At 40.5% G+C, this 24,752-nt stretch overlaps 1 protein-coding gene across 2 annotated transcripts in view; it reads left to right on the top strand.

The window, feature by feature from the left end:
• The window catches only part of LOC144693381 (ryanodine receptor 3-like), a 337,370-nt gene that overhangs the window by 62,611 nt on the left and 250,007 nt on the right, over positions 1-24,752 (top strand). The window contains exons 3-10 of one of the 2 annotated variants that reach the window (XM_078563241.1): positions 7,581-7,688; positions 12,072-12,122; positions 14,778-14,792; positions 17,489-17,560; positions 20,260-20,338; positions 20,683-20,795; positions 21,282-21,381; positions 21,658-21,754. In XM_078563241.1, coding sequence (XP_078419367.1) covers positions 7,581-7,688; positions 12,072-12,122; positions 14,778-14,792; positions 17,489-17,560; positions 20,260-20,338; positions 20,683-20,795; positions 21,282-21,381; positions 21,658-21,754 — 635 coding nt within the window. The remainder of the gene's footprint in view (positions 1-7,580; positions 7,689-12,071; positions 12,123-14,777; positions 14,793-17,488; positions 17,561-20,259; positions 20,339-20,682; positions 20,796-21,281; positions 21,382-21,657; positions 21,755-24,752) is intronic. The other variant, XM_078563242.1, reaches the window with a different exon arrangement.

The following is a 24,752-nucleotide window of genomic DNA, read 5'->3' as shown; positions in this document are numbered from 1 at the left end:
AGGGCTGTCTTCATTTGTTGGAGATGAGAGTGGACAGAGCAGGACAGAGGCATTTAAGGAGTGGGTAGTGCCAGCTGTGGCTCAGTTGGTAGCATCCTTGCCTTTGAATCACAAAGTTCTGGGTTCAAGTCCCACTCCAAAAAAAAAACCAAGGCTGACATTCCAGTGCAGTGCTGAGGGAGCTGTTAAACTGAGGTGCTGTTAAACTGAGGTCGCATCTGCCTGCTCCAGTGGATGTAAAAGACATTATTTCAAAGAAGAGCAGAGGAGTTATCCCTGGTGACCTAGCCAGTATCGATCCCTCAATCGACATAACAAAAAATCAGATTATCTGGTCATTGCCACATTCATATATATTGGCGGAATACGAACGTTAGTCACATGTCACACTGACACAACCAAAGCAGAATTGCCCTTCTCAAAGGCAATTAGGGATGGGCAGTAAAGGCTGGTCTAGCCAGCGACGCCCACATCCCATGAACGAGTGCAAAGAAAGAAACATGTGGGAAAAGAAGCCAGGAATGTTTTTTTGCTCTCCAAGATAATCCTGGTGGTTGTTGTGGCAGATAGTCACTGAACAATTTTACCACCCTATACTCTGTTACTCAGGTATAAGCTTTATCATCAGATGGCTCCAATTACATACAAAAATCTTTCCTTTTTCACCAAATTTCTCAGAAGCGTCTGAAAGTGTTTACTCTGCAAGTTTGGAAGGTATAATCCAGAAGTCATTGGCATGAATCACCAATTTATTCTTTCATGGTACAGAAGTTCTGATGAAAGGTCGTAGACTTGAAATTATTTTTCTCCCTTCACAGAAGCTGTCTGACCTGCTGAGTATTTCCAGTATTTTCTGTTTTTATAATCTTGGTGTTGGGTTTGAGGGAGAAACTTCCTGCTTACCTTCGATCAGTGCTAAGGATTCTTTAACGATCATCAGAACAGGCAGAACTTTTGGGGTAGTCCAGGAACAATTCCTCACCTCCTCTCGTAATAAGTGGTGGAGTGGGGCTAGGCAGAAGATCCAACCATATCCCCCACCTGTACACAATTAAAGACACAGAATCTCGGCAGAACTGATCTGTTGAACAGCCATATTTAAGTGGTGACTGTCTTAACTGGCACAACACCAAATGATATGCGTTGTGGCCATGACTGAGGGTAGTCAAATCAGTGTCAATGACCATTAATTAATTTATACAAACAGTTGCTTGGTGGTACAGAACTTGAATCTTGCTGAAAAGAGAGACAAGTTGCTGAAGCTTTTTGCTTTGCACTCATCAGGACAAATGCAAGAGTATCAAATTTCAAATGATCACAACAACTTATACCGCAGGAGCAAAGGGTGATGATTGGTTGGCAAGTCGACTTTTGATTAGCTATGGAGAAAGTTACAGGGAACTATAGGCTCCCCAAGCTCCTGGGTAATTCAACAAAGGCACAAGGCTTGAACATATTCCTTTTGTTTGTAGAGAACGGATCCCTGAGTATCAATGGATGTCACCAGCAAAATTTATGTAATTTATATCTTTATTCACAATAACAGGATGGGTGATAAAACTAAGAAAATTAACATTAGTGATTCCGTACAACAAAATATGTGTTCCACATAATTAATCATTGGTGAGAATAGATGTATAGACAGTTAGAAAATAAACCAATTAGGGCAGGATTTACAATTGGCAAAGCTGATGTCTGAAAGCTGAAACACACGCAAGTTACATGCATGTGCGCACTATTTTATCCAGGCATTAACTTGTTTAAAATAAACAGATAAATGCTTGTACAAAGATAGTGCATGCAAGGATATCGTATAAATGGATTAAGTATTCACTGGCAGGGAAGTTATGTTGAATTTGTATAAGTCACTAGTTCGGCTCTGCTGGAGTATTGTGTCCAGTTCTGGGCACCGCACTTTTGGAAGGTTGTGAAGGCTTTGGAGATGGTGCAGAAGAGGTTCATGAGGATGGTTCCTGGGATGAGGAACTTCAGTTATGTGGATAGGTTAGAGACGTTGGGAATATTTTCCTTGAAGAAGAGAAGATCGAGAGGAGATTTGATAGAGGTGCTCAAAATCATGAGGGTCTGGACAGAATGCAGATAGGAAGAAACTGTTCCCACTTGTGAAAGGGTCGAGAACGAGAGGGCACAGATTTAAAGCAATTAGTGAAAGAAACAAAAGTGACATGAAAGAAAACTTTTTTACACAGCAAGTGGTTAAGGTTTGGAAAGCACTGCCCGTGGTGCATTTGAAGCATTCAAAAGACTCTTAGACTGTATTCTGAAAAGGAAGAATGTGCAGGGTTATGGGGAGAGGGTGGGGGATCGGTACTAAGTGAGTTGCTCATTCAGAAAGCCAGTGCATACATGATGACAAATGGTCTCCTCCTGCACCCTAACAATTTTGTGATTCTGTGAATTTCTACCCTATTCTATATTTAATACCTTTTCTTGATGGTTTTTAAGGTGGAGTAGGAAAAGTGATTTATTTTATGTGGCTTTAAGGCTGAAATTTATTCTCGAGCAGGTAGTTTGAGACCGGTTATTTATGAAGTGAAGTGTACAGTGAGTATACTGAAATTAAGTTGCTGGATGTGTCTTGCGGCAAATTACTCTAAGGTCACTGAGAAGTCAAAACATACGCTTGGATCCCTGCACAGAGTTTCACTTCCATGTAGCTACTGTTTGTCCATTGTGAAGACCCTGCATTTCTCTTCTGCCATATTGTCTATCCCCTTCCTTGCTTCACCCCCGATACCTTCCTTACTAATTTCCTGAACTCCACTCCACTCAACCATCAACTCATCCAACTGCATTGAGGCTGTCTCATCTATTACCCCCCTCAGCTCTCCACAGCTCCTTTAAACCGAATGAATTCAAAACTCTGGTACAAGGGCAAAGTATTGCAGATGCTGCAAATCGGAAATAACAAAGAGAAAATGCTGGAAATACTCAGCAAGTCGGGCAGCATCTTTGGAGAGAGAAAGAGAGTTAACATTTCAGGTTGATGATAGTTTTGAAAGCTACAAGGCCCAATGCTGTTAACAATTAACGTTTAACATCAGAAGCAATAGCGGCCCCTGGGTTGGAGAGAGGGAATTCAGATCTGAATTCCTGCTTCTGATCACAACACAATGACCTCTGCTTCAAATGTCTGTGTACTTAGATGTCAGGTGAGAAAGCAATTGAACTCAGCACTCACATGTGAACAACAGCCACCTGGATGAGACAAAGGTGAATACTGCTGCTTGTCAAGCTACACCTTAAAAAGAAAGTCAATAACTTCAGAAAAAGTCCTGGAAACAAATATAAGGAAAATGCAACATTTTCTTGAAGAAACCTCATGAGAAGTGATGGACCAATTTAAGATCATTTATTAATATTTCCTTAACCAACTCCCTTTAGTCGTACTTTTAGCCTAGTAACTGATGCAACATATGTGCATGAACTAGGCTGGTCATCCTATTACTCTAATAGATGCTTAGTTGCTGAAACATTGTACAATCTTAAATTTTCACTCCCGGCCTGCCTCCTGTTTTTGCTTGCTAGGCACATCTTCTAACATAAATCTTGCGTGGTTATCACATTCTGTCTGTGCCTTAAGTGCATTCATTGAAGCTATAAATTGTACCAGATAGCTGCCCAGGGGTTAACAGTAAATTAAGTATCAACATCTATGCGGCTATAATTCATTTTCTTCATGATAGTTTTGTGGAGAATAAAATGTTGTGGAATGAAAATTCCCCATCATGGCAAAATTACCCTGTGACTTATTCACAAAAATGGGATTGAAACAATTTTGTTTTATTTCTTAGCCTTGTTGACACATCTGTCAAATTGCTGCACAAATGTTAACATTTTGTTTTCTTTCAGTCCTGTACTGTGGTCACATCAATCAATATACCAGGTCGAAGGCAGCATTTACACATCTATACTTAAGAAGTTACAGGGCAATTCAATACTCATGGACCGAGCTGAATCTAGAGCCCCTCTAGAGTGGGAGATCTTCCACCAGAGGGTCTCATCCCACTATCCGATGTGCCAAATACATTTGCGGGCTGGATTTTGCGTTCCCAAATTCGGCACGCTAGTCCTCCTGTACTGACGAAGAATTCGGCGTGCTGGCATTATGACATCATCAAATCAGTTTCCCAAATTGCAGAAAGGGAGCGGCCCCCAGAATCGCCATTTTGAAATCACAAATTAACAATCTATGAAGCTTGAGAATGACCCAATCACCGGACGAGGAAAAGTTTGGGAGGGTTTTATAGCAGCTATAATGAGGCTGCACACGGTCAGTAGAAAAGACTTGCCACCAGGACCCTGATTGAATATACCCAGCAGATTCTGCTGGGGAATGTAGCAGCATCTGTATGTTTCCTATTGATATTTTAAAAAATCTGTTTTGAGCCTTCAATACAAAATATACTGAGACTGAGAGCACGAAGCAGTTACAACCCTGGCTGCGATTGACTTCCTGTTCAAGGCATTACCCCTCTGCCGCATGACCATCCCGGCCTACAGTGCCAATTGGGCAAGGAGCCCCTGTTTGCACCTCCAATTGGCCTCCTCTCCGCTGGGCATCATGATTGAATGGCGGGGACGGGAGCGAGCAGTGTACGCGGGTTCTACACCACCTCCCTCAACCCTGCCAAGAAATGTAAGATCCAGCCCTATATATTTAACATTGGCACAAAGTGAAACTATACCAGCTTTAGTGTAAATGTGTGCTTAGTCTACGCTGTTAGTACATGCTAAGTTGTGGCATTGGAAACGAGACAATTCTGAACCCAGCTCCTCATGGGTGTGAGTCCATAATGACTAGAATCTCGAATTACAGTGACAACCTTATTCAAAGGGACATAAAAATGACTGGTCTGGGAAATGGCAAAAAAATGTCATGCAGGTGCAGTAGGAAATGTTATTCTGAGGCTAGACAGTGTAGCAGAAGCATTATTCCTTGCCTGACCCAGGCATTCTTGACCTGTAAGTGCTCGATGCTGATGCTGCTGGTAAATAGTGGAGAAATATTCACCCCTTGATGAGGACAGAAGTACAAAATAAGCCTGAAGAAAGAAGAGGCTCCATCTAGAATGAATTAAATTGAGAAAAAAAAAGTAGCAGTCATGGTAGAGATTATTCTGCCTCAGAATTATATTCACTCACAGGATACGATAGAATCAACATAGAAGTGATGTATAATCAAGGTCATGTGAAATGCTATACATGCCTTTTATTGGAGAAGGTAAGAGATAGTGCAGAATCAATGTCAAGGTATTCCAAGCTGTGCCAGTTTTTCTCAAGCTGTTTGACCATATGCAGAGTGGATGAAAGCATTTAGGTAACCCGTTGTTTAAAGGACTGAAAGCCATGGTATCTGGCATCAAAAACAAAGTGGCTTGGTGTGTCAAAACTCTGCATTGACTGCAAACAGGGGTAGATGAGCCAATAGGGAAAAGCTCCTATTAATAATCCCACGGTGGTCCCTTTTGCTTTGAGAACCACGTGGCATTTTGGAGGAGGCAGCCAGCCCCTGTGCCTATTCTGTTTTGCATTGCCAAAGTAATTTACAGTCATAACAGGAATTTATCAGCATTTCTGCAGTCATCTAATTATGGTGGATTGGTATGATCGCTTATGGAGGTTCGGTTCAATCTAATGGAGAAGGAAGGATTTCCTCCACTTACACATGTTAACAGGACCCAAGCTATCCAAGCTCATTGGTGAAGCCAAAACCAAGCCACAGAGCTTTTCTTTATTGAGAGACTTGCTCAGTGTCACAGCATCTGCCCACTCAAACCAGTGTCCCAGTCATCCCCAATTGAATATGTGCTCAAATAATACCCATAACCTGTTTCTCTTAACCGTAACAATGTAATTGAGACTAACAAACCTTAACAATGCAATTGATAAGAGATTGACAACACATACCCAGCTAGCATTAAACATACAATAATTATCTTAAATTCTGGGTTTGATTTTTATCCTGTGCTGATCTCAGTTAGGGGTGTGCTTCATTTGGTCTCAGTGTCTTGGGTTAGCAAGGGGAAAATCAGCCAGATTCTTTCTTCTAAAGGATATACAGCAAGTACTACTGGACATGGATGTGTGTGTTTGAGGATTGCATGGGGTTTGATGATTAGTGATGTCCTTACTAATTGAACAGTCTGCTGACTGTCCACTTTTAACTATGAATAATGGCTTTTGGGCCAAGCACTGAAGGGCATCCAGAACCCAGAGAAAGCTGACAAAGGAAAAACAAATCTGTCACTTAATAGGAGATGGCCTTAGCCTCTCTGTTGCTCATATGATTTTTTGATAGGTTCATTATTTCAAGACTCACTTATTTATTGGAAGCCAAGACTCTCCTGTTCGATCTCAGTCAAGACTAGTAACTTATTTTGTAAAAAAAAAAATCTGAAATCCCAGTTATTTATTGAAAGAATGAAGCCACAAGGTTCCACACTTAAAAACAAAAGAATTTTTACCATACAAGTGTCAATCAAAGCAAACACTTAATGCTCTCTTGGGTAACCAGCTATATTCTAAAACCCAGAATCAACATTCATTAAAAATGAATTAACAGGCAAATTGTGGTTGGTTATAAGCTATAAATTACATCAAATGGCAGATACAACCACTTCACATCTTATGAATGGGCTTAGCAATCCACCCATCATCAACCTCGGTCACAAAATCCTTCAAAACCCTGTCTTCCTCATGAAGAATTTCAGCTCATCTTGTTCTATGATTTAACCTGATCTCCAGCCGACAGCGATGCACAACCAACCCGAGTTCCACGGGCATGGTCTTCATCACAAATGGTACATGACTGGAGAACCTGCTCAACTCTGTTTACGATGGTCTGAGTGGTGTAGATCCACCCATGTTATCTTCAATTAACAGAAACAGCTGCAGCAACTGTATATTTGCCTATTCTCAGCTTTTGGATGCATCCTCTGTCTTCTCCAGCCTGCCTGTACTGCACCACTGGGATCATTATCTGAGCTCTGATGGCTCTGTGCCCTTTTAAAGGTTTCAACCAGTTTCAGTCTCCCCAGAAGTTTTGGTTTCCAATCTCAGTTTCAGTCTTTGAAACTGAGAGAGTCAGTTTCCTTCCCCAGTTTCCCTTTTCTATTAGGGTTTGTCTCAAAAAATTCAAGCTTTGAAACCACAGATTCCATTGCTCTCCACAGTAGTATATTTCAGAGGCAGGCGCACCTCAGAACTAACAAAATTTAACCTCTGCACAGAATACATTATGAGGCCGCACAGGGTTGCTTTAATGCTGATGTGACAGCAAAGTTTCTAGGCTTTTTATCATATATGTACAAGCAGCATATTTCCTCAAACTCATGCCAGTGTAACATGGCAATGGATTTAATGCCAGGCAAACCAAAAGGCAAAAATGAAATTCTCTATTAAACTATATACATCATCTCCCTTTTCCTTGATGATTTGCTTTTGCCAGACCTCAATTCACATTAAAATTGTTCTTTATGGGAAAGATGGAGAATTGTTTGACAATGTGACCAGAAAATAATCACCTTGACAAGTTTGAAATTTTTCTTTGTTCACAGTATGTCCCTCCTGATCTCTCCATCTGTGTTTTTGTACTGGAGCAGTCACTGTCTGTCAGAGCTTTACAGGAGATGTTAACCAGTACAAGTGAAAAGAACAACGAAGGAGTAAGTACTGAAATATTGAAGTACCTCATAACTTCACAACTTTTAGTAGCCTGATGTATTATGCACTATTTTTCAGGTCATTATCTTTACGTTTGGAATTATTTTCACTAGTTCCTAATACGCTTTCAGTCGAGGTATTGCAATTTTTTTTCTTTGGGCCCAATGGGTTGATTTGTATAGAATTAATATTTCAAATGCACAATGTGACTACTTTATTGCAAAGAAGTGATTCCGCCGAACATCGGATGTATTTCGTGCATTCTGACTGGCTAAGTTTATACCTTGGTTAGATCACACTTGTGGAGTACAGTGAACAGTCCTGGTCTCCACGGGGTGATAAAGATGTGGAGGCACTGGAGCAGGCGCAAGGTGACATTAACGAGAATAATACCAGAAGTGAGCGGTTAAAACCTATCGAGAAAGATTGAACAGGCTGGGGATTTTTTTCCTGAAAAAAGGAGATGACTGAGAGATGACCTGATAGGGGTCCTTAAATTTCTTAACAGCCTCGTTAGGGTAGAAGTAGAGATGTTTCTACTTGTGGGGAGGCCAGATTGAAAGAATGTAGGGCCGGCGCTTCCAAGGAGTGGCAATCACAGTCGCATTGCCGCCCCACCCCATTTTAGTTACCCAGGTCGGGAGCTGCACAATTCTCACCCGCTTTTCCATCTCGGGCCTGGTGAGAAATGTGCAGCGCAGCAGTTCCGACTCCTTCCAGTAGAGCGCAGCAGCGTTAGGGGAAGTGAAGCCATGCCCCCTTTGAATGGCATTGGCTGTCATAAAGTAGCTAAGTTTCAAGGTCCCAACCACTTTGAAAAGTCAGGGAGAAGGTAAGTGGGTGAGGGGGCCGGGTGGTTGGTATGGGGGCGGGGGGGGGTAGGTGCAAGCTGGGAAGGGTTGGGGAGGCTTCAGGCGATCGGGAGCATTGGGTGATCAGAGGGGACTTGGGTGGTCAAGGGGGTGGTCGGATTGTCAGGGGCGGGTGCTCAGGGGGATTGGGAGGGTAATGGGGGGGCCGATGAGATAGTCCGGAGGGGTTGGTTGTCAAGAGGCTAGTTGGGCGGTCCAACTGGGGGTCATGGGAGGTGGGGGGGTCAGTACCATAGTCACCCAGGAGTTAGAAGTGTCAACTTTTCCCAGGTTTTCTGCTAAGAGAGTCGGAACCATCCAAAGTCTCCAATTTAAATCAGAGTTTTGGATGGTTCCCGGTGCAGGGTAATTGCCCATCCGACGTTTGAACTGCTTGGATAATTCTTGTGCAGTCCTTGCCGGGACCCGCATATCTTCTGCAGTACCTCCCGGGTACCACCCCCTCCCCACCCCACCCCCACCGGGGAAGAGAAGTTCTAGGTCCTACAAAAAAAAATAATCACGAATAAATTTCAAGAGGAAATGAAGGAACTTCTTTGCTCAAGAGGGTGATAAGAATGTGGAACTTGCTACCGCATGGATTAGTTACGGTAAATAGCGTTTGAAGGGAAACTAGATCAGATGCATGGGGGAGAAAAGAATAGACGGCTATGCTGATAGGGTTAGATTATGCAAGGTGGGAGGAGGCTCCTGAGGAGCATAAACTACTGATGTGAAGAAGTTGGGCGTATTGGCATGTTTCTGTGCTGTAAATTCTGTGTAATTCTCTGTAAATTGATTTCTTTGCCTATAAGTAGCTATTGTTCCAGAGTCACGTGGATTAAATATCTGTTACCCCTTCTAATTCTCTCTCTTTTTTTCATTCACCTCAATTTGTTTCTTCAAGGATTATACATGGTGACTGCTATTTTAACTCTAAAGTGTTATTCATTTTGCGGGCACATGAAATTTCTGCTTATTTGGAATTGTAAAAATTAACTTGACTCAAACATGTTCTGTGCAATACGTTTTATTGATGTTTATTCTTGTATACCAATATGTTGTCAGCTCTCAAAGTAATTATGCACTCACATATAAATGTGATTTTGAAAATAATCTAGCGATTAGATTTACATCCAGTTCATTTAAATCCTTCACAGAATATGCTAATGCTGGTTAACTACTTAAAGATCCCATTGCTAAGAGATTATTAATTGTGCTTTTTGTCAGTAACATGACAAAACTAGGAATGCACTCCAGATCACTACAACTGGTAGTTTGTTTGGTATTAATCCCTTTGCAGCAAATCGACAGTGTTAAAACATAAAGGTATCTGGAAGAAATGTGAGAGCTGTGCAAATATAGTGCAAATAAAAATTGATTCTCTCTCTGCTGTTCCTTTTGTTCTAATATGCTAGCCAATAGAGTTCACCAAATGGGTATGTTCATTGGTCTGTTTTGTGTTCCACCCCTGCATGCATGTGGTCAAAATGTTGGACTCTATTCTATGAAAATGGTCACTAATATTCCTCTTGCACATGTATGTATGTATTTTTAAATTTGTATTTCTGTGATAAGAATATAAGTAGTTTATTCAGTAGATTCCATGCTTTAAAAAAAAGAAAAGTGCTTTTGCTGGTTCAATTTGAACTCCTTCCTGATTAAATTGTCCTTTATTTCTATTGAATGTATTTCATTAGGGTGTAGTGATTGCTGGAGTGAATTCAGCAAGCGAAGCAGATCGTGTCATACGGGGGCAATAATGAAGTAACAGCAATTTATAAACATCACTTGAAGTGCATTTACTATTATTTTTGATAATCGATGTGTTAAAATCAATGGGCAAGTTACTTTCTTGTTCCGTTTCACCCATTGTCAATGTATAATGTGGCACTTTATGATCTACAAGATGCTATATTCAGTTGATCCATTATTAATAAAGTTTTAAGGATTGTGAGGTAATAACCAAGTTTATCGAATAATAATCTGGAGATGTTTACAGGAAAATCCCAGTTAGCGTATGTTAATTATATATTTGCATGTACATTAAACAGTGCTATAGTCAATGTCCAGTCCTTTTCGGAAAGTGCGATAATGTTATGCATTGCAGCATCATCAGTGTACCTCACACATTGCCATGGCAATGTGATGTGGTAGAATAGCCTATGTGGGTTGGATTTCTCACTCTGCTGTACTTCCAACTTCAGCTGGACTGCTGCGGGCATATGCGGAATAGAGGTTGTAGTCCGGGTTTTCCCCCAGTGCAGATTCACTGCAGGAGTGGGTTGTAGCAGGACTTCTGGCTGCTGCTTTGACCCTAGGGTGACCCCAGACCATTTTCCTGTCTTGGGTCCCACTCAAGTCAGGGGAGTCCCAGCATAGGCTTTACCTTTTGTTTTTTTATCCCCACAGCATCACTAGCCTTGTAAGGAGGACACATTGATTGCAACTGTTCTGCTCAGTGCTGACAAATTTCCAAGAGAGTTCCTTAAGTAAGCGTTAAGCCCTTTATTAGCATAGGCAAGATACCTAATTCATGTTTCAAGTCGATGTCAGCGTGATGGTGTCAGCCAATGCAGCCTTCCAAAAGAATGGATGGATGGGAGATTGTGTCATCAGCCACCTTAAATCTACCTCTTGCCTGTCCTACATGAGAGTGACAAAGGATTGGCGCATGCTACCTTTGCCCACCAACTAGACCAGAAATAATGCCTAGGATAGGAAGACCAAAAGAAGGTGGGAGCTGCATGTAAAAAGCAGAGGACCCTTTTTTATCCCCAAAGTTTAACTACATTTATTTATTGGGGAGGATGTTGTAGAGTGGTAGAAACAGTGGCAAAGACAGGGAGATGATGTAAAGGGCAGGCAATGAGTTGGAGTGGCATGTACAAAGAGCTTATTGGCAGGATCTAGGAAAAGAAGAAAGGCCCACTTCTCTGAAAGGAATATCACGATGCAGGATAATTACATTGAACAATCTGATGCATGTGCCAAGTGAAAGATTTGTGCCTTTTCTTTTGATTGTTTGAGGAGTATAAATCAGGAGATTTTGAAATGTGTTTTGTGCAAGCTTTTAAAGCATTTTTGAGAACATTTTATTGAATTCTATGATATTAAATTTTGCAAATCACCTCTCCATGATGTCTATTTGCTATCCATTATCTTAGATTTATGTAATATGATTTTTGCAATAATAAATGTAAACATATCCCTTGTTAAGTTTAGCGGTGGCATTTACCATTCACAATTTGGGAACATTGTGTTTTTTTCCCTCTTTGATAACCAAACATTATCACGGGCAATTGGTATGCATATCCTAACCACATTTTACATCAGCAACAAAGCAGTACAATTCTCCTCACAGCTTTTCAAAAGACATCAGCATTTTATAATACCGGATGCATTAATATTGGAAGGATCGTTAACATTACATTCAACATCAACTGTGTGCTGTTGAGATAATAGCTCCTGGTTTTGACCAGAAGAACACAGCTAAAAGATTTTTTTAATAGTTTTTGTTTTTGTTGCATTAAGGGCTCTGTCAAAAGAAGTTCCATCAGTACCAAGAAGAAAAAATCTCTGAGGGTAACTATCGTTGCTCTGATATTTCTATGAAGAAGAGATATACACGTGGTTAGCCATTAAGTGGTACCAGCTACAAATAAGAAGCACTAAACATGATGTTTACTGAGTGTGTGTGTGTGTGTGTGTGTGTGTGTGTGCATTCATTTAACAATTAATAGAAAATAAGTTAACTGTATTTGACTAAAGAGTTCCAGTGAACCATGGGCATTGTGTCGTTTTGCACAAAAACCATCTCTGAGTAAATAGTGTGTGACTGACTAATGGATGAACCAAACTGTTTTGTGCACCGAGCTCTGTTAATGATGGAAAGGGGCAAGGAGACTGTGCCACCTCACAGAAAGCAAAGGAGAGGGTAGGAACAAATTATATCAGTGAGAAGCCAGAAGTAATAACATCCAATATTATAGATGCTTATGGTTACTAATGGTTTTAACATTGTTTTTCAAAATGTATTTAGTTATATTCAGGTTTGTTTAAAAAGTACCAGTTAATTACCAGTATCGATAATTATGAAAAGAAGAAGAAATCTGTATTTCTCTCATTCCTCATCACATTCTCAGGACATGCACTAATATCTAATGAATTATCTTTTGAGGTGTCCTCACTATTGCGTTGTAGGCAAGGGAGGCATGGAACATTATTAAATAGTTGGCCAGATTAACTATTTTTGATGTTGTTGAGTGAGGAAATTGATCAGGAGAACTCCCTGCTGTTGCTCAAATAGAGCACCGGGATCTGTTATACCAGCCTTAATAGGCAGGCAGTCTAACTTCTCATCTGAAACATGGGGCAGAATTTTGCCCTTGGTGGGCCCCACCGGCTCGGCGGCAGGCAGACAGCCGACCCCTGCCGCCGAAACGGGACCCGCCACCATTTTGAGTGGGCGGGCCAATTAAGGCCCCGCCCAGCGGCCTTCCCGACGGGAAGCGCTATGCACTTCCTGTGCGGAGGGGGAAGGAATCCCCATCTGTCAAAGTGCGCACTGCTTCCTGAGACAAAGTCCTGTCTCAGGGAGATTAGTGACAGTCTAAAAAACTTAAAAAATAGAAAAATAAAAATATTATTAACATGTACCTCTCATGTGACAATGTCACACGAGATGGGACATGTTAATAAATATAACTACATTTATTAAAGTTTTTAAAAAGGAACATGAAACCTCATCCCGCCGGTGGATGAGGTTTCATGTATTATCAGAAGCCCGCTGGGTCTCCTGGTCTGCCCGCCAGCCTTAAGGTTGGATGGGCAGGGCCTTTAATTGTTTTAATTACCCTGTCGATGGCCTCTATTGGCCATTGACAGGTCGGCGGGCGGACAGCTGATTTCGCTGTCCGCCCGCCTTCCTCAATATTTAAATGGACCGGGATGATGTCGGGGGTTCCTCCCAACGTCATTCCTCATCATTTCCCCGTCGGCGAGCGGGCCCCACCCCCAAATCACCGACGGAAAAATTCTGGCTATGGTGTATTTGACAACTCAGCACTCAATTTAAATTTGTATCTCTTATGTAGTTAATGTAGTCTTATGTAGTGTAAAATGTGCTGCAGAAGTATAAGATTTTATAATAGTCACCGTACTTTAAACATTAAAATACATCTTTGGAGCATTTAATACAAAGTTAGAACCATCTACATAATAAAATATATCAAATTTTGGCCCTGAAACTCCACGGTTTTTCCTGGTCTCACAATGACGGAATCACCAATGAAACAGTGCAAATGGCTAAAGATTGCAGTTTCTCTGGGAGTTTTGCTGAAATCCTTCCCAAATCACAGCAGGAAAGCTGGAGAACTCTTTTGGAATTCATCACCCTAACGTCTGTGCGCAGTTCCTGTCAAAAAAAGATGACTTATTTTCTGTTATGTTCCATTCAGAACAAAAACTACCCATATAAACTTATCATGCTGTCATTCGCCTTTCCCACCTGTATAGCTGCTATAGTGGCTGAATTTTGTGTCGTCCAATTCTTCGATCTGAACCACAGAGCAACTCATGTGGTCCAACCAACCCTGCTTCCATAGTTTACCATAAGCGTTGCTACTTAGGTACCAATAATATAAAATTAAAGTATTATACAGGAAGAACAATTGAATGTGTCACCCTTAAAAGGAGACTAAATGACATCTTTATATTGTGGTCTTGAATCTCATGTGCAAAACCAGAGGAAACCGACTTGTCTTGAGATAATTGCTTTAAGATGTTTTCCCCTCAATTCTCACAGAAGTATTAGAAGATCAAAAGTGGAATTAAGATGTTCCCACAAGGATTTTCTGTGCTTTCTCACTGAGTCTCAATATCATTTCACTTTAAGCTTAAATTCCTGCTTTCAGAAAGCTGATTATGTGTGTGGCATAAGGTGCACAATTGGTTTGACTCAAAATAAAAGTGACTTTTTTGATTTTGTACAGAAGTTAAAGGATAGGATCCAAAATCTTATCCATCACATTGACTGTAACTTTATGCTTACATAAGCTAATTTTTTTTGAAGATTGTATGTACTTCAGCATGAAAATTTTTACTCAATGGTTGACTGAAATGGGTAAGTGGTTTGAAATAACAACCCATTTTTTTTGCACTGTCAACTTGCTGCAAAGTGCAAAAGTGACATGTTAACGTTAATCCATTTTATTTGCTTTCATCTTTTCTGCTTTCTAGAAGTTTATGATAAAGGTAAGTCAATCTGTCATTTTCAACTCATGGTCCATTGGAAAACAATACCAGTTATCTGACAGCTGCATCTACACTTAGTTTCAAAACCCTATCTGCAAAATGGCAGAAGTAATCCAGCCAGCAAACCATTAACGTCCTGCTAACAAGAGTAGGTTGTGACTAACGTATGTTAAAATACGGTTCAAATCCTATCTTTCTCTGTTTGAAGAATGTGCAGTTCAGTGTTTAATAACAATTATCACCTCTGGAGCTTGTAATCAGGAAACCAAATATGAAAATTTCACTTTATACCTGAAGTTGCATATAGATAGGTCCCTTTGATACTGTACCTATGGAGTAGGACAAAGGATTTGTAAGTAGAAATTTAACTGTTCTGGATGTGAATCATGTAATATCAGAAATAAATAGAAAACTAAGAGGGAGTTTTATGGAGGCTACTGGGGTCTCGGCCACCAACTGGAGAGTTGGCGTGAGACCCGTGGTGCGTCCTTTGGGGATGCCCGCTGAATTAGGGGCCAGTCAGGCAGTTGAGAGGTCGTAGGTGGTCCTTTTGCAGGATTAGGACCCTGGGGGTGGCAAGTCCTACCCACAAAGAGCTGTCGGCCAATCAGAGGCTGGCAGCTCTTTTGCTCAGCAGCACCACTGGGAGATGGTGGCTGCTGCTGGGACCCAGAGGTTTGCGTGTGTTGTGCTTCCCGTGTGGTGACAAGTCCACCAGCCACTGGGTTATTACCAGTGGCGGTAGGAAGAGACACTTAACTAACTGGGCACTAATTGGCCACTTAAGGGTCTTAATCGGCAGTGGGGTGGGAAGACAGTCCACAGGCCTTCCCAATGCAGGCTTAATCAGGGAGGAGGTGGGAAGGTGATGGGGACCTGCCATCATCCTGATTAAATGCCCTCGCCACCTCCAAACTTGCCATGGAGGAGAATATAAAATACTGCCCCACTATTCTAATTTAAATTTAGTTTGAACTTTGGTTTGAAATTTAAAGTTCATCATCAGCAGCAGCGAAGTTCTCCCTTTGATATATTACTTAGTCCTTTTGTAATTTGATGACTGCAAATGCTTATATTTCTCCCATCATAGCATCTGCTGTGTTTCATTTCATAGATCCCTTGGATTGCAATGCTATCCTTTATTGACGCATTGGATAAATAAAACTATCTACCTCATGAGAATCGGAAAGGTGTTGTGCCTGAGGACTCGTGATCTGTGCTTAACAAAGAGAGATTGAACGTATCCTACTCATGGGGGGGACAGAGAGGGAGAGAGGCCCTGTTGTGAGGGGGATGGGAGGCAGAGAGGGATGATTGTCCAGGCGAACGGGTTGTATTTAGATATTTTCTCTTTTCAGAGCAGCCGTGTTCACCAGGAAGAGAAGGGCAGAGCCGGAAGCCCCAAACTCAAACAAATGGGAAAGACGCCACCGATCAGCACTGGGCAGCGTCTGAACATAATGTCTGAACTTAGAAGTGGGAGACAAGATTATCAGCGAATAAAAGCAGAGGGAACAAAGACAAATATACAGAAAGATGCCAAAGTCAAAATGTAAAATGAGCAGAAAGTGAGATGGAGACAAAGAAAATAGAGTGGGTGCAAAGCGGGGGAGATGGTAGTGTAGTGACAGTGATCACTGAGCCTGTTGCTCCAGGCTACTAGGATGCATCAGCAACATGATCAAATGATACCTAGGAGCTGGTTAAAATTTCATTGGATTCCATTCATTTATTCCTCAGAGGCCAGTCCAGCAGGAGCCTCACCTACTGCCAGAATCAGCAGCATTAAAATTACAGATCAGCTGGGATTGAGCAGGAAAAGGAAACGCTCCAGCTTTACTTTTCCACGTACCCCACTCCGTTCTTGGTGATCAGGGGGAGTTAAAGTAGCCACCACTGAGAAAAATCCCGTCTTTGATCTTCCCCGGCAAGTTCTATGCCCCTCCACGTGTAACTGTGGGTATTCTCAGATTGAGAAGGGACAGCAATGAAATAACATAGGGAAAGGAACTTATCAAGAATAAATGACACTGTTTTATGGTTTTCACAGAATAATGGACAGAGTGCCCAAAGTTGATTCTCCAAAGCATTCGTAAAATTCCTAGTATGCTAGAATTTAACAAGAATAGTCACTATAAATTATTGGCCCTGATGTTACTTCTAGATGACAAAAACACTGATATTGTTAGTTAAACGACTACCTAATACAGAAAAATTATTGACGTTTGAGTATATACTATAGTCCTAAATTTGGCGTAATTATACAAATTCTTAGCGAGAAAGCAATTTGGCTTTGGCTTATCCAACATGATTAGCAATGGTTGCATTTCATTCGAGAGAACTGGTATTTTTCTCTGGGTTATTGGTTGGAAATGATCAATTGTGAGAATTAATGGTTTGTAATTTTAACATTGATACCCTTCTTTGTTGTTTTATTCTACTGCAGCACTATCCAGTTCCTGATTGTTATAACTCTGTCTAATTTGTTATAGTATTTTAATAAGTTCCATTTAACACCATTGGTTGAAGCAGATTACCCCATCATACTTGGATTGGTTACTCCTAATGACCCACTGCAGTTAATGTTTATGCAGAATGCAGGAGAGTTTTAAAACACAAGATGTTGTCACATTCTACCTAAAGTCATTGGTAATTAGCAAATTGGTTGGAAAGTAATATTCTCTTTTCATTTTTAGACTCAAGGTGGCGGCCATAGGACCCTTCTTTATGGTCATGCTATTCTCCTCCGGCATGCATACAGTGGAATGGTAAGTATAGGGACATGAATGAGGTTGATTGAAATATTGCCATTGAAAGATATCAACCAAGGCATCGCTATTAGTGTATGTTTTATAATACCAACAGGAAGGGTAGAGCCACTTCCTTCTTCCCTTACCTGGCCCCAGAAAAAAAGCATTCTAAGACACCTTACGGTTTTATGGTTTCAACAACTTACACTTGCATGATGTAAATATAGTAAAATGTCCCAAGATAATTGACAGAAGGAGGTAACTGAGCCCCAAGCAGGAACTGGGAATGCTTCAGACAAAGTGGCCAAATGCATGGTTGGAGAGGATTTATTGCAATGTGAAGGGGAATCCAGAGAATAGGGGTATGATTCCTAAAAGGCCTTACCGCCAATGATACAGTGGAGGGAAACCTACAGAAGTCCAGTTGCTGAAATGTGTAGAATGTGAGCTGAGATCTTCAGCTGGAAGACACTGCAGGGATTAGATGAAATGAGACCTTGTTTAACTAGGTCAAGGGTTTTAAGATTAATGCTCTGTGAATGGGAGTTAGTAGAAGTCAGTAAGAAGTACAATGATGAGAATGATGAGAATGATAGATTTCACTAAGTAAATTATAATTATAATTTCAAAAATGTTTGTAAAACTTGTAAAGGGTTAACATCAGAAACACATGATGTTGATGTAATGATGATGTAACACCTGTTATGGCATGACGGATGGTAAATGCTGAGCTGCTCAAATCCCAGAGGGAAACTTGAAACAGCTGCCAAAACAGTTTTTGCAATTTGTATAGTATGATGAGCGGTTCTGAAATCAGGAAATGATGTCCCCAACTACTTGTGATGATTTTATCGTAGAGTAAACATTTATTAAAACAATAAAGAAAATCAAATAAAACACACTTATACTTAAAAACACACAAATGGCTTCACACGGTAAACAGTGCTTTAAAACAGTTTCACAAATCTTAACTACCCTCAGAGCCAACCTTCCCCTTTTCTATTCAACAACAATCCTTATAGATTTTAGAGTCTATAGAAGTCTGGTAATTTTTACCACACAATGCGTTTTCCTTGGGGTGACCTCTGAGGCTGACAGCACCTGCTTCTTTCAGTCTGGCCTTGTTCACACTGTCTTCTAGGAGTTCTGACCCTGCTGTCTTTTGGGAGATCTAAGCAGCTACTCCCTCACATAGACTTCAGTATTTGCATAAATGCATTCTTTCCCTTTGATCTCTCTACTACCTCAACCAGTCTCTTCAGAAATGCTTTCTTCCCAGAATTCGCTAAATTGTTTACTTTAGTTCTTAAACTTGTAAAAGCAAACTTACCCTATCTTTACCTTATTCCTTACGCCTTTTTACAACCTGCATAGACCCCCTTTGAACTAAAACAACTCAATTCAAAACTATTCCTGTTATTGCTTTATGCAAAACTCTGATTGACGTTCCTCTTGGTTCATTAACATATCAAAACCACTGTTGGCTTTAGACCCTTGCTGTCACTCTAGCTCTTAATCCAATCACTGCCAGACTTCCAGTACATAAGAAAATATGCCAGGTTATTACCAAAAGAGAAATATTACAACTTCCTATTTTTTTGACACACCACATGACTGAATAACAGAGATCTGGAGGGAGGAGATGTTGCAACCTCGTGTAGAGATCCCAATATGTATATAGTAGCGGTAAATAAACAGTCAAGATTTTAACAAACTAGTCTCGGACAACTTACTTTGGGAGAATAGGAAAGTCCCAAAGAACCCCATGTGGACCCCGAACACACGACGAAACAAAACTTGCTAAAGCTACATACACACAATATATATTTTTATATATACATGGAATCAAGTAATTCAGAATTGGAATATAGTAGCACATATTAGGTTTAAAAAGACTTGGTAAGAACATTTGCCTATTCATTCAGATCATGGGTAGTTCCTGTATCCAGGTCTATGGGAAACTGCTGGGCATATCACAGTGCACATGGTGTGACTAGTGAATGTCCATTCTCCTCATCCAGTTTTGCTGTTTCTATTCTAAAGCTACTTCCTCTGGTGGGGAGTCCAGATTAAGGGAGCATAACCTTAAAGCTGTGCTAGGCCATTCAGGATGATGCCAAGAAGCATTTCTTCATGCAAAGGGTAGTGAGGCCTTGAACTCTCTCCCACAAAAAGCCAGGTCAATTGAGAATTTTAAATCTGAGACAAATCGACTTGTTAAGCAAGCGCATTAAGACATATGCCACCCATGAGTATAACTGGAGTCGAGCCAAAAATCAGTCATGTTCTAACTGAATGGCAGGACAGACTTGAGGGGTTGACCAGTCTATTCCCATGGTTATATTCTCAAAATTTGGAAAAAGATGATGTTAGTATTTCAACAGCATGCATATTTCCGGTATATTACCTCTACTCTGTAATTCTTCAGAGTTTGAAAATCATATAAAACATCTGAAATTACACTGGAGTGAACAGTCACTGAAAATGTGCCATCAAATCAGTTCTTTCATGTTATACTTTTCTGTTAAGTTGAAATGCTTTATGTATCCAAGCAAAGTAAAAATAATGAACATTTTAGTACTTTTTGGCAGTAAAATATCAACGTCCAGCTTCATAAATCAACCTGTTTAGCTTCTGTTTTGAGAGCTAATTAAGCTTTTAATGATATTGTAAATACACATTAATTAAAAAATATATTTATAACTGTTTCCTCCTAGTACTTGACTTGTTTGACTACATCAAGGTCTTTAACGGACAAACTTGCTTTTGATGTTGGGCTGCAAGAAGATTCAACAGGTAAAATGCGTACTGACTGTATTGTACATTTATCATGATAAAAATGCTTTGGAGTTCTCTTCACAAAGGGACGAAAAGTGCTATGAACATCCACCTTTACAGGATTTATTTGAAAGAGAAAATAGGAAGGTGACTTCTGGAATGATATTCTCAAAAGGAGGTTGATCCTCTACCATTGGTTTTGTACCCCAGTCAAGGTGAATCTTACCCACCCCTGTAGATAGCTGTTTCAACAAAACTGCCTCTTGATTGTGTTGCTGTAACACTGAAGGGTGTTCTACTTAGTTTTAAGAAAGATAAGATTCCAAATCTACAGAACATTTCACTTGTGTTGCAATGTTTAGGCGAGGCATGTTGGTGGACCATTCACCCTGCTTCCAAACAAAGGTCTGAAGGAGAGAAAGTACGGATTGGTGACGACCTTATCCTGGTCAGTGTTTCATCAGAGCGATATCTGGTGAGTGGACTTGAATGTGTTATAAATTTACAGCAGAAATTAATTGAATTTCCATTATTCAGTTTATTTTTACAATAAACATGATTTTATTAAAATAAAACCAGAAATTCGACCTTACCCATTGAGCGTTTCAAGCATGGTTTAGTTTTATTTTCGATTTCCAGCATCTGATGTATTTTGCTTTTCTTCTATTGAAAGTTTCTTCACATAAATTTGTTTTATCCATAAAAGTAAATTAATGTTTCCCTTCTTAACTCTGATTTGATGTAACAAGATAAACTTTGTAGCATGTGATTGATTATTAAGAACTGCAACTTTTGAGAATTGGCCTTTTACAATATTTGGTGTAATGCTAAAAAAAAAAATACAACTATATCGGTTAGACTGCTTTTTTTGTGGATGGCGCAATATGTAACATGCCACATTTCTTTGTTTTTTTGTATTTTGGTAACTGCTCAGTTGATTTTAGCTCTGTTCTATTGGCAGCACCTTTCTATTTCCAACGGTTCCATACAAGTAGATGCCTCCTTCATACAGACATTATGGAATGTACATCCCATAACTTCAGGCAGTGGTGTTGCAGAAGGTGAGATCTTCATGAGTTTGGTACATGTTTTTAACATGAAGCCTAATGTGTTGCATTATCACACTATACTGAATTATTTATATTGTGTGCAAAAATTATAAATTGTAAATTATAAATTCATGCTAGTTTCCTATGCCATAATTTGAAATTAGTTTTATGATAGGCACCTTATTGTTCAAGGACTTACCAAGAGCTTAAGAATAAAATCAGTTAGGTCTACTCAAGGCAGGAATTTGTTACTTGTGTTAACTCATGTTACATTTTGTTTTCCTGAAGGATTTCTAATTGGGGGACATGTTCTACGTCTTTTTCATGGTCATGACGAGTGTTTGACCATCCCTTTTACAGACCAGAAAGATGATGAGGATTATGTGTAAGTTTCATTACAACTACTACATTATGTTACTATGTTAAACAAGTTTCTGTTGACACCTTTTCTGCTCACAGTATTTAACTCTTATGATCCTATAAGTCAGAACGAGTCCGAAGGTTGTGGCCTTAAGTTGCTGCCCAGGGCTGGGACAAAAATAATCTGGGTTGAGGGTTGAATGCAGTACTGACAGAGTGCTGCACTGTCAAGGTGCTGTCTTTGGATGTGACATTAAAATGAGGCCTCGGCTGCCTGCTCAGATGGACATAAAACATACTATGACCCTATTTTGAAGAAGAGCAGGGCCTAGTGTCCTGGCTAATATTTATCTCTCAATCATCACAAAAAGACAGATTTTCTGTTTCAACCTAACCAGATTGCTTTAGTGCCACATTGTCCAAGGGACCTCGCTGTGTACAAATTGACTGCTTCATTTCCCACATATTGCCTTCTCAGATGGACATAAAAGATCCCTTGGCACTATTTTCGAATAAGACACTTCTCCCCAGTGTCCTGGCCAGTAATTATGCTTCAATCTCTGTCACTAAAACACAGTTTACCTGGCCTCTATCCTTTTGTTGTTTGTGTTTCTAAGTCATGTTTCCTGCGTTATGACAGTAATTACATTTCGGAATTATTTCATTGGCTACAAATGCTTCAGTACGTCCTAAGGTGTTAAATGCGCTATTTAAATACAAGTCTTTTTCTTCTTATAAATTGTGCTATATTTAAAATGCAAGTGTAGATTTAAAGAAAGAGAAAACTTGCATTTATATAGCACTCTATATAGTTTCAGGGGGTCCCAAGTGCTTTACAGCCAATTAAGTACTTTTTGATGTGTAGTCACTGCTGTAATGTAAGAACTTGGCAGTTAACTTGCATTCAGTAAGGTCCCACAAACAGCAATATGATAAAGATAAGCTGTGTTTTAGTGATGTTGGCTGAGGCCTAATTATTGGCCAGGCCTCTGGGGAGAACTGCTCCGTCCTTCTTCGAAATAGTGGCAAGGGATCGTTAAAATTTGGCAAACGGGGCCTTGTACCCTGCCTCCTGCATTGGACTGTCTGCCTGGATTTTGTGCTTAAGCGTTGGGAGCCAGACTCGAACCCACAGCATTCTGCCTCAGGCAAGAGTTCTACTACTGAGCTTTGGCAGCTGACAGTTTGCATAAATGCATTCCTGTTGTCATAACTGCATCAGTAATCTTGTGTAATCCAACCTAATAAACTATAGACTTTTAAACCCTTTTGTAGCTGAAACTATCAGCTATCTTGATGTGGCCACCCTCTCAGTAGAATGAGAAGCCGTAGGAATATAAACATGCCGATCAGACCTTGTTTTGAATGTACTAGTAGTAATTTATTGTGTGGTGGTGTAATTGTAATCCAGGCGTTTACAGTATAATTAATGTGTATACCGCTGACAAAGTGTGGGTGATCTTGGGTGCAATTTATGCTTAAAATAGCAATAACAGTTTTCTACAAATGTCTCACAAAACAGCAATTATTGGATATCTAGTTTCAGTTAATTATAGCCACATGGTATTTTGTATAACAGCTAAAGCACCGTGTTTTGAGCAAACCATGATTCTGTCCCCACTTGATTGTTTGATGATGACCGAAAGTCACATTTTTTCACTTTCTTTTCGCTGTGTTTAACCAACTGTTGCGAAATTTTCAAAACACAGAACTTTTTAATATTAAAATAAACCTACAAAATTAACGGCTCCACTACGCTTTTGTGCCTATCATAATAAATGATGCATGAATTTTGGAGACGGGTCTGTCACCAAATTCTGCCACCTAACATTTCATTTTATTGTGCGGCAAAACAGGATTCTTCCCCCCTTTCTCCCCAGCCAAAAAACACAATATCCAAGAACTGACTGAAGTAAATATTGAACTTACCGTATTCGCACAGAAGGGATGGGGATAATGTAATTTTGGCATTCAGTGAGAGTGTAAAATGGGTGATGTCAGATCAGCTTCCCAGTGCTCCCAATGCCTGTCCCACACTGGTTGGAGAACTGGGGGGAAACCCCATCACTTCAGCGGGGAAGGACCAACCGGATTAAGTGCCTGTCAGGTACTTAACTGGCTAGTGTTGGGCCTTCCCTGGCATTTAGGACCCCTGAGGGTGTGGGGTGGGGGGAAATACGTATGAATAAGGGGCAGGAGTAGGCCATTCAGCCCCTCGAGCCTGCTCCGCCATTTAATAAGATCGTGGCTGATCTGATGATAACCTCAAATTTGCATCCCACCTGCCCCCGATAATCTATCACCCCCTTGCTTACCAAGAATCTATACACCTCTGCCTTAAAAATACTCAAAGGCTCTCGCCTACCGAGAGCTGTCGGTCCGTCAGAGGTTGGCAGCTCTCCATGGCCCCGGCAGCACTGCCAGAAGCGGTGGCTGCCGCCGGTAATACAGTGAGGCCTTCCTCAGAGACCCATTGTGGCATCCCCAGAGAGAGGTGAGTGGGCCCGTTTGGGCGAGGGGATGGGGATGGGGGGAGCGTGTCAGAAGGGAGGGCAGGGGGAGGCTGGCTCTTAGTGGGTACCCCCATTTCTGATGCCAGATCCCTCGATCGGGCACTGAGTGTTTTGAAAGAGGCACTGCATTGGGAAGCCGCTGGCAAGTTAGGCCACTTTCAGGAGTCATTACCATTAGGTGATTTTAATTAACGATGTCCTGCAATAGACTGTCAACTGGATAATTGTATATTACTGTAAATGATTGAGGAAAATAATTTCAGCTTAGCTAAATTTCTTAACCCGCACAAAGTCTGATTTGCAGAATAAATGCTGAAGTATAATTTTGGTTTCCTTTTTCAAGATATACAGATTGTTACTGCATTAGTTTATGAATGCTGTAGTTTAAATGGTTTATTAATTTAATTTAAAGGTTCTGCATCTATCATCATGGTACTATTAATCAACTGACACTGAACTAATGTGGAACATGTGAAGCTTAATGTACCCGTGAATTATATTCAATCTTTG

The sequence above is a fragment of the Cetorhinus maximus genome, chromosome 18 (genome assembly GCF_964194155.1).
Source record: "Cetorhinus maximus chromosome 18, sCetMax3.hap1.1, whole genome shotgun sequence".
In the NCBI taxonomy this organism is placed as follows: Eukaryota; Metazoa; Chordata; class Chondrichthyes; order Lamniformes; family Cetorhinidae; genus Cetorhinus; species Cetorhinus maximus.
The sequence above is the reverse complement of the archived record's forward strand: the minus strand, read 5'-3'. Positions and strand labels throughout refer to the sequence as shown.